Below are 10,094 nucleotides of genomic sequence, written 5' to 3' on the forward strand. Positions count from 1 at the left end.
ATAGATAGATAGATAGATAGATAGATAGATAGATAGATAGATAGATAGACAGATAGATAGATAGATAGATGAGTGAATGGATATGGATAGATATACAGTCAGGTCCGGAAGTATTCGGACACTGACTGAGTTTTTGGGCTTTTTCCTTTATACACCACTACAATGGATTTGAAATAAAACAATCAAGATGTGATTGAAGTGCTCACTTTTAGCTTTATTTTAAGAGGTTCCACAAAAATATGGCATTTACCATTTATCATTGACAGCCATTTTAAGCAAAGTACCTCCATTTTCAGAGGCTCAATAATAATATTTGGCCAGTTGACTAAGAAGAGGTTAATTGACCAGGTGCTGTCCATTCCTCGTTACTTCAAGACAAATTCAGCTGATAAAAGATTTGGAGTTGATATAATGTATCAAATTGGCATTTGGAAGCTGTTTGAACGGTGCTACCAATATGAAGTCCAAGCAGATATCAATGAAAGTGAAGGAGGCCAACATAAAGCAGAAAAAAACAACATCAAAAATGAGAGATTTCAAAAACCTTGGGTGTGGCCAGATCAACGGTTGGCTACATTCTTAAGAAAAAAGAAAGCATGGGTGAGCTCAACAACATTAATAGGCCTGGAAGACCACGGAAGACAACTAAAGTGGATGATCGCAGAATCCTTTCCTTGGTGAAGAAAAACCCCTTCATAACATCAACAGAAATACTCTGGAGGAGGCAGGCACATCAGTCAAAATGTACAATCAGGAGACGCCTTCATGAATGTAAATACAGAGGGTATTCTTTTGCCAGAAAACATCTAAAAAAAGCCTCCCATGTTCTGGAATAAGATTCTTTGGACTGATGAAATCAAGATTAAGTTGTACCAAACTGATGGGAAGTGAAAAGTATGGTGAAAGAAAGGGACAGCTCATGATCCAAAGCACACCACTTTAACTGTCAAACATGGGCATGTATGGCTGCCAATGGAACGGGCTCACTGGTGTTTATTGATGATGTAACTGCTGACGGAAGTAGTAGGATGAATTCTGAGGTCTTTAAGACTATACTCACTGCTCACTTTCAGCCAAATGCTACAAAACTGATAGGACGCAACTTCACAGTGCAAATGGATAATGACTGCGAAAGCAACTCAAGACTATATGAAGGCAAAGAAATGGAATATTCTTCAATGGCCAAGTCAGTTGCCTGATCTCAATCCAATAGAGCATGCTTTTCAGTTGAAGACAAGACTGAAGGCCCACAAACAAGCAGCAACTCAAGATGGCTGCAGTAAAGACATGGCAAAGCATCTCCAGGAAGGATTTTCATCCAAGTAATAAAATTGTGCTTATATTTACAATTGTCACTTTGTCCAAATACTATTGAGCCCCTGAAAATGGAGGTACTTTGCCTAAAATGGCTGTAAATGGTAAATGTAATTTTTGTGGAACCTCTTAAAATAAAGCTAAAAGTCTGCACTTTAATCACATCTTGATTGTTTTACTTCAAATCCATTGTAGTGGAAAACTCAGTCAGTGTCCGAATACGTCTGGACCTGCCTGTACATACTGTACGTGCAATACACTAACCATAAGAAAATCTTATTACCAAAAGTGTGAGCAGTTAGTGTATTTCGTGTGGAGCAGGAGCTGGTAATGAGAGCTGCTAGAAAAACAATGTGACATTCCTATCCTCACTGGTACTATAATGGGCTGGATTAAAATGACTTTCTGCATTAGTGGCTACAGGCTGGTCACAGAAAATACCAACAACAGGAGGATTATTCCTGCGTGCATGTGGATATGTATGCTGTTTGGCCTCAAAACACTGAACAGAGATCAGCAGGTATAGAAGTGACTACATGGTCACCAAATAGCAACTAACAGTTAATTCAGCTCAAAATGATGGTATATGGCAACAGAAATCCTTTAAAACTCTACGGACTGCTCATTTTAACAGTTAAATTGCACTTTAGTGACATTCTGTGGTAGAAGAGAGGAAAAACAGCAAAAACATGAGGAAGTACACAACACAACCAACAAGACGCTCCTGCTACCATGTTAATAATAAAGACAAAGACACTAGTGTCGTATTGCAAAATCATTGATATTTATTCATATTCTGTCAGTAACCCACGGCACAAAAGCAAGAATAAAAGACAAAAACAAACAAACAGAAGAATGCCACATCCACGGACAATGCTGCAGCGGGAAACATGAGCTCTTCGAACGTTTCATCCCTGTTATCAGATGATAAAACCTGAGAGTCTAGAAAGTCTTGTGTGTCCAGTAAGAGATGATGAATCGAACGCAAAAATGTGAACTTTTATTTTTATGAATGATACGGAAGGTGATCAGATCCATCAGAACCAAGAAGTGAAACACACTGGGTCATGTTTAAACTCTCCAGCTTCAGGGTGCGATTGTGAGACGATGTGCAGAGAAGCCATGTGACAAGTTACACAGCGATCATGCAGTGAAGCGTCAAATGAAGTGTGATAAGGCAAAGTTCACAGACATTTCTCCCTAATTCACACACAGACCTGGCTGAATATTGCAGAGTAAAACATTCTCGGTCCTTAGTTTTCAGCTCATTGAACAACATTTGCAGAAAAGCTACTGTAAACAACGCAATGAGCATTCAGGTCTATGTAACACTGAAGCAGATGACACACAATAGCTCTGGAGATACATTTCAGAATAGCTGAACTTACATTATTGGTGTCCGCGCAATGACAACAACAAAAAAGCAAGCACGATGTGCATACAACACAATTAAACACTTTGGTTGCAGAGACAACTATCGTACAACACAAATTAAACTGACTCTTAAATCAACTATGTACAACAAAGGTACGTAAAATATGCAAAATAAATTCTTATCCACTTATCCAGGAGTCAATTGCACAATATACACAAACATTCAACCATTCCATCTCTCTTTATTATTTGAAATTCATCAAGAGGTGCTGTGGCAAATGATGGATAAAAAAAAACAGTTCTGATGTAAACCACAGTAAAAAGGTCCAGATATGGTTGAGCATCTGCAGGAGATCCCACAGACATCATGTTTTACATCAGTGGTAAGTTGGTAATTTTTCACAATGTTTTTATACTTCATTTTGATTCATAAGCTTTTCATCCATCATTTATGGGTTCGCATATGGTGAAACTACTAGACAAACAACTTTGAGGTCACTAAGACCATCTTAAAGAAAAATCTGGTTCTGATTTATAATAGTGTAATAGCCAGTGATGCCAGTAGAAGAAAAAAAAAAGAAGTTATTTCTGGAGAAAATTGAATTGAAAACTAGAGTGGAATAAAAGGTATCAAATCAGCTGTTGATTTCCGTCATATATATCCTTTCCATCACTCTTTCCACTCAAGAAAAACAAACATCTTCACAAAACGAGATTCATGACATCTCGTTTGTCCAATCACCACACAGTGCAAACACCGAGCTGAGTTCTTTATCTAGCATACTTTAATCATAGCGCTATTGGGAAAAAAGAAATAAAGATTGAGATCCATGGTAGTCAAAGCACTCTACTCTAAATAGCAAACTGAGATGAAGACAGCAAAAATGTCCACTATTCAATTAGAACAAGAACAGATAGCATATTTGTCTATATTTCTTTATCATCTGTATTTACAAGAATCTTAACTTGTCTTAAGCTGGGAGTGACACATATTTGCTCTCAAGAGGGAAATAAATGTTAAAGGGGAAATTAGACATCACTTCAAATCCTTTTGATTTCAATGTTAATGTTAAAACATACGTGTACCATCGTCCCTGATAATGTTTCAAGTTGTTTTTTGTCATTAGGGTCCACTTTTTGGAAAATGTCCATTTAAGGCAAAGAGAATAGGGAATGCTGGAGGACCACGAGCGGAGAGCTTCTCTGCCGGTGTCCTTCCTTAAAATTTGAGGTAACGACTGCCAAAGAGGTCTTGATATTTTAAGTGGGATGAACTGAGAATTTTTTAGAGGGGGGAAATCAATTCAGTCTCTGTAAACCCCTTTCTGCTTTTCATCATTGGCACCCACCTATGTACAGACTATAAGATCTCCTCAACGCCATGAGCGAAGATCATAACCAACCCCGGCTCCAGAATCATATCTTCACCCATGTGCTGGTTCTCGCAGGCCATCACCACCACGGCCTGCTTACCCGGAATGCGCTTGGCCACATAGTTTTCGTAATATCGGCGGTTCATCTGCCGCGTCTCCAGCGTGGCCAAGCCTTGGGGCCAGTTACGCTCGTGGGCGTTCTCGATGAGGTCATTAACGATCGACAACGGGCATCCACTGTCTATGAGCGATCGTTTGATGACGGCCTGGAGGACGGCGTCGGGTGTGGAGATCATTCCTCCCCAGCGGGTCACGCGAGCGGGCTGGAGAGAGTTCACCCACCTGTGGCCAAACGAGAGTGGTTAGTTTGAAAGTCATCACATTAGCAATTATGGAATCAGCCTTATTTACTTACTCAACAGTAACTTGTCAGTATTCATGAGCAATTTACTTACTCCTTGTTTACATAGTAGACTTACATTTTATCCACAACACAATACAAATAACTATGGCTGTGGCCTTAGCCTTATTATTTTCACAAATATATTATAAATATATATACACGCAATATATATTGACGGTATATGTACAAATGTATATAAAACTTTGGCGTTGAAACGTTTGGTGTACTTTTGAATACTTTTGTTTAGCAGGGATGCATTAAATTGATCAAAAGTGACAAAAGAGACTTTTAAAGATTTCTATCTCAAATAAATGTTGTTCTTTTGAACTTCCTAGTCACCAAAAAAATGTAAAAAATGTATCAAGATTTGCACAAAAATATTAAGCAGCACAACTGTTTTCAACATTACAATTATAATAATAAATGGTGTAATTTCAAAATATTACTGTATTTACTGTATTTTAGGTTAAATAAATGCATCCATGGTGACCATAAGAGACCTATTAAAAATAAATAAATAAATAAAATATATTAATTACACATGTTAGGTCATAAATTAAGTCTATGTTGCTGCATATATATATATATATATATGTTAGGGTTAGCGCTTCGTATCGCTCGCATATAAGCTTTCAGGAGCTGGATGTCACGTTTCTGAATAACAGAAATCATGAGAATATTAAAAGCAGTGTGGTGTGTGCTGATCAGAGCGGAGAATCCAAGATGTTACAATTCAAATAAATTCACGTGACATCGTGACAGTGACATTTACGCAGCCTCATGATAAAACATAACACACACAGGTCTGACCTGTTCTGCAAGTTGGTGCTTGTGCTCAGCTGCAGTCTTCTCTAGATCTGCAATCTTGGTTTGCTGTTGCTGCACCACGCTGCGTAGGTGCTTAATACAGTTGTGATTGGGCATCTCATCTTTGGGCATTTCTAGCCTGCAGAGTAAAAAAGTAATTGTGATATGTCAAACAAACATTGAAGACAATTAAGGGCTGTTCACAAAGGATGTATTCTTGCATTCAAAAACTGTGTGATGTAGAGCTGAAAAAGAACATGGAACTACAGTCAAACACATGCATATAGCACATGAGTGGGTTAAGTGAGAACTAGATAAATATGGTAGATACCCGCAGCCTTCTTCACACGTGACGGGTCGTTTAGGGTTGTGCTCGCAGTCCTTGAGATGTGACTGCAGCTGGTCGAGCCGAAGGGTGGCTGTGCAGCCGAAGCCGGCGTTATCACAGGAGATCTGCAGCTTGGAAAGCATGTTACGCATGATTCGGGGAACGGGTCGAAGATGGGCAAGAGTCACCACGGAGCGGTCCACAGGGCAGATCTGCTGCTGTGCAAACCACTGTGTGATGCAGGCGTTACAGAAAGCATGCTCACAATGCGGGGCCTGAGAGAACAGACAGATTGATCAGGGTGTAACCTGAACTCAGTGCCTACTGACTTTTCTTGCTGAAGTGCATTTTTCAGACATTTTGCACAGTGTATTTGTTTTGATGTTTTAAAAAAAAGAACAAAATAAATCCATTGGTAAAGACAGTAATTTATATATAAAAAAATGAATAAAATAACTAACTTTTACTAGTATTAGTAACTAGTATTTCTATTGTTGTTATTTTACTATTATTAATGTTATTATTAGTGCTGTCAAACGATTCATCGAGATTAATCGTATACAAAATAATAGTTTTTGTTTATGCATAATATATGTGTGTTCTGTGTATATTTATTATGTATATATAAATACACATACAGTATATATATTTGGAAAATATTTACATGTCTATATTTATATTAATATAATGTATATATTAAATAAATATATTTAATATATCAGCATAACATATTTTTCTGAAATGTATACATGCATGTGTGTGTATTTATATATACATAATAAATATACAAAGCACACATACATATATTATGTAAACAAAAACGTTTATTTTGGATGTGATTAATCGCGATTAATCGTTTGACAGCACTAGTTATTATCAATAATACTAATAATATTATTAATAATTAATCAAATAACTGATTTAATAATAATAATAATAATAAACAATACTGCTATTTTTATTAATTAATAAAATAACTAATTGAATAATAATAAAGTATTATTTTTGTTATATTATAATTTTTTTACTATTATCACTGATTTTGATTGATTGATCATTTTGAACCCTTGTGAAACACATTCATACAATGATCTTGGTGCAATGATATCTAATAACCACAAACTCATAATTTTGTCTATGTCACTTTCTCAAGGTGTTCTAGGATGTTGCGGTCGAATGAAAATAAATATCGACCTGCACTGGCTCCTCCAGCACCCCGCTGCAGATGGGACATAACAGATCCTCGTCCACCTCTCCTTGGAACCTGGTGACGTCGTACCCCATGGCACATTACCAGAATCCTTTGATATCTGAAATGAAGCAGGCAGGAAGAGAGTGTTGTGAGAACTCTGCCGGTACACTCAGCTGCAGCCAACTGCCTCTGAGACAGAGATGCATGAGAAGAACTGGAAGTACAACAGGATGAAACTAAAAACTTATAGCCTCTGTTGGCCATTTTTAACTTGAACACTAAAAGCAGCACAAGAACAGAAGAACTGTGAAAGCAGGCCTCAAAAAGATTTTAACCAATGTATTATTTGAGTTTCTTTGTGGTACTTGCTTTAAAATGCTTTAAAATTCAGATTAAATATAAAAAACTCCTTAGATGCACTAAAAGTAAACTGATAGAGGTTTAAAGGGGTCATATGATGCGATTTCAATTTTTCCTTTCTCTTTGGAGTGTTACAAGCTCTTGGTGCATAAAGAAGATGGCATTTTGAGCTGAACATGGAGGCACTCAATGTCCTGCTACAATACAGACGTAAAGTGAGATCGCATGTACAAAGGTTACCTTCTTTTTGTTCTTTGTAGAGCCACTAGGTCTACATGGCTCTATCAAGTGAAAAATGCAATGTCTGTGTGTTTGTGTGTATAAGATTACTAATGTGCCGTCAAAAAAAATATAGGTCCACTGTGAAGTGTGGCGGCCCACTTAGTAACCCAGCATAATGGGAAACCATTTTGAGTAGCCTAGAGATTGCATTAAGATTAACAATGCGAGGATAGAAATTTCACCTCTTTTCTGACTTCATTTTGAGAAACTGCAAAATGGAAGGCGAACATTAATCAGTTAGTGCTTTCACACCTGTAGATCGATTACTTTGTTCCAAAACGGGGATTAAAATGATTACAATGTTGCTTTTTATTCTTGGTGCGGTTCACTTTCACATGGCAATGTTTCTAAATGGACCAAATTTGTTAATACAAGTCACGCGTGAGTAAACTGTTCTCTCATTGGTCAAAGATCTACGGGTTATTTTCCGGGATTCCACTTAGCCGTCACAGCTGTCATCTGTCAGGATGGAAAGACAACAGCTTCGCGGGCTTATTGTTGTTGTTTTTTTGTTGCTGTTGTTATATTAATTTATCATTTTGAGCAGGAGTCCAGGATTGATCGGGAAAACATTTTTAAAATGCACCTACTACGAAGAAGGGCAATAAGACGGCATTATAAAATGAAAAAGTGCGCTTTGATTTTGAATGGCGAAGACGTGCTCACCCACAGACATTCACAGGTTAATTTTGAGGTATTAGCAAAACAACAAAGCGAATGCTTTTCACGGAACTTATGTAATTACCCATCATACATTGTGATATAGCCTGGTTCGTTGGATCGGATTGCTTTCTCACTACAACCGTACCGCTCCAGAGTTCGTTTTCAATCGAGCCGAGACCACCTCGTTCAGGCGATCTCGGACCGATTGTTTTGGCGCAGCACATATGTAACCGAGCTAAGGGGGGAAACGCGCCAGGTTCCAGAACAACGGGCCAGGTGTGAAAGCACCCTTAGTGTCCAAAAGCAGGTGTGACACAATCAAAACGACAAGTAACAAAAAACATCACCTATAATAGTTTTTTGTCCTAACCAGCTGTGACAAGCAACAAGACATTTTGTCAGTCGGTTTCTATTCTCCTATAATGAAATGCTATTGCAGCAAAATCAGCTTCCATTCAGCTGTATATTTAACATTAAATACACCATGATTGCTTGTGACTGTATCACTTGGCACTTTGTAGCAAGTAAACAGAGAACGGAAGCAGATATTCACGATAATCAATACATAAACAAAATCTACACACATTTCTGCCAATCATTTCCATTTAAAGAGACTGCTGCACCATATTTTGAATATATTTGAATGTTTTCAGTAGGGCTGCAAAACAATTAATTGCATTCAAAATAAAAGTTTATGTTTACATACTATCTGTGTGTGTACTGTCTATATTTATTATGTATATATAAATACACACACAAAAAATATTTGTATGTATATATATATATATTATTAGTGTTGTCAAAAGACCCGGTACTGCGGTACCAAGTCGGTACTAAAAAAATGAAAACATTTTTTTAAGTACTGGTGGTACCCGGTCAACCCGGTTCTTGATGCGCTATCGGAGAAACACTGCTTCTGTTATGAATATTATGTCAAAATCGTGATTAAAATCGAAATCGCAAAATTGATCAAAGAAATTGCGATAGGTTTTTTTTGTCCATATTGCACAGCCCTACTCTAAAGCAGTAAACATTCAGATCAGTGACTGACTGATTAATCCATATTTTACCATTTTCAGCTGATTAAAATAAGCAGAAGAGTCAATTCTAAAACATCAATCCTCGTCAATGAATAATATACTTTTTATTATTCTTATAGTAAACAGTCTGTATAATATGAGCTCATTTAATTTCAGTGAATATGAATGTATCATGTCATCATAAAATTGTACTAACTGTATTGTATTAGGCTAACGCTAATATAATGAGCATTAGAATGAAGTTTCTTTATTAACTATTTAATGCTCCTATAACTTTTATTAGCGTAAAAAAAACAGGAGGACATGATGATATTTACTATTTTTACACACCAGAGGCTTTTTATTTAATTGTGAATCTAAAATATGCGTGTTAGAGAATGTACAAATGGTTAAAATTGTTTGTGTCATATCAGTCAGAAGTTCTGGGCTTTTTTTTCAGCTAACTTAGTTGTTATTCTTGGCTGAATAGCTCTAGGTTTTCAAAAGCCCTTTCAAATTAAATATGTACAGTTTGGATTAAATGAAAGTAGTCAAATTTTTTAATTAGCATGTTTTTGTGTTTTGCTTTGGTACCGAGAACCTAATAAATATACGCAGTACACTCGCATATATTATGTAAACAAAAACTTTTATTTTGGATGCGATAAATCGCAATTAATAGTTTGACAGCACTAATTTATATTCATATCCATATTCTTATATTTTATATTATATATAAATTAGTGCTGTCAAACAATTAATCACGATTAATCACATCCAAAATAAAAATTTTTGTTTACAGAATGTATGTGTGCTTTGTATATTTATTATGTATATATAAATACACACACATGCATGTATACATTTCAGAAAAATATGTTATGCTTACATATTAAATATATTTATTTATAATATAAATTATATCAATATAAATGTAGACATGTAAATACATGTAAATATTTTCAAAATATATACTGTA

The 10,094-nt window shown here is 36.2% G+C and overlaps 1 protein-coding gene across 1 annotated transcript in view; it reads right to left on the reverse strand.

Moving 5' to 3' along the window:
- Positions 1-3,952: 3,952 nt before the first annotated feature.
- LOC107671855 (E3 ubiquitin-protein ligase NRDP1) overlaps positions 3,953-10,094 on the reverse strand; it is a 9,523-nt gene continuing 3,381 nt past the window's right edge. The window contains exons 3-7 of the mRNA XM_016464845.1: positions 6,794-6,909; positions 5,603-5,874; positions 5,275-5,410; positions 5,039-5,118; positions 3,953-4,403 (exon numbers count right to left, since the gene is read on the reverse strand). Of these exons, the coding sequence (XP_016320331.1) occupies positions 4,049-4,403; positions 5,039-5,118; positions 5,275-5,410; positions 5,603-5,874; positions 6,794-6,883 (933 nt within the window). The 5' untranslated portion in view covers positions 6,884-6,909 and the 3' untranslated portion in view covers positions 3,953-4,048. The remainder of the gene's footprint in view (positions 4,404-5,038; positions 5,119-5,274; positions 5,411-5,602; positions 5,875-6,793; positions 6,910-10,094) is intronic.

The sequence above is a fragment of the Sinocyclocheilus anshuiensis genome, unplaced genomic scaffold (assembly GCF_001515605.1).
Source record: "Sinocyclocheilus anshuiensis isolate Anshui unplaced genomic scaffold, SAMN03320099.WGS_v1.1 scaffold1089, whole genome shotgun sequence".
NCBI lineage: Eukaryota > Metazoa > Chordata > Actinopteri > Cypriniformes > Cyprinidae > Sinocyclocheilus > Sinocyclocheilus anshuiensis.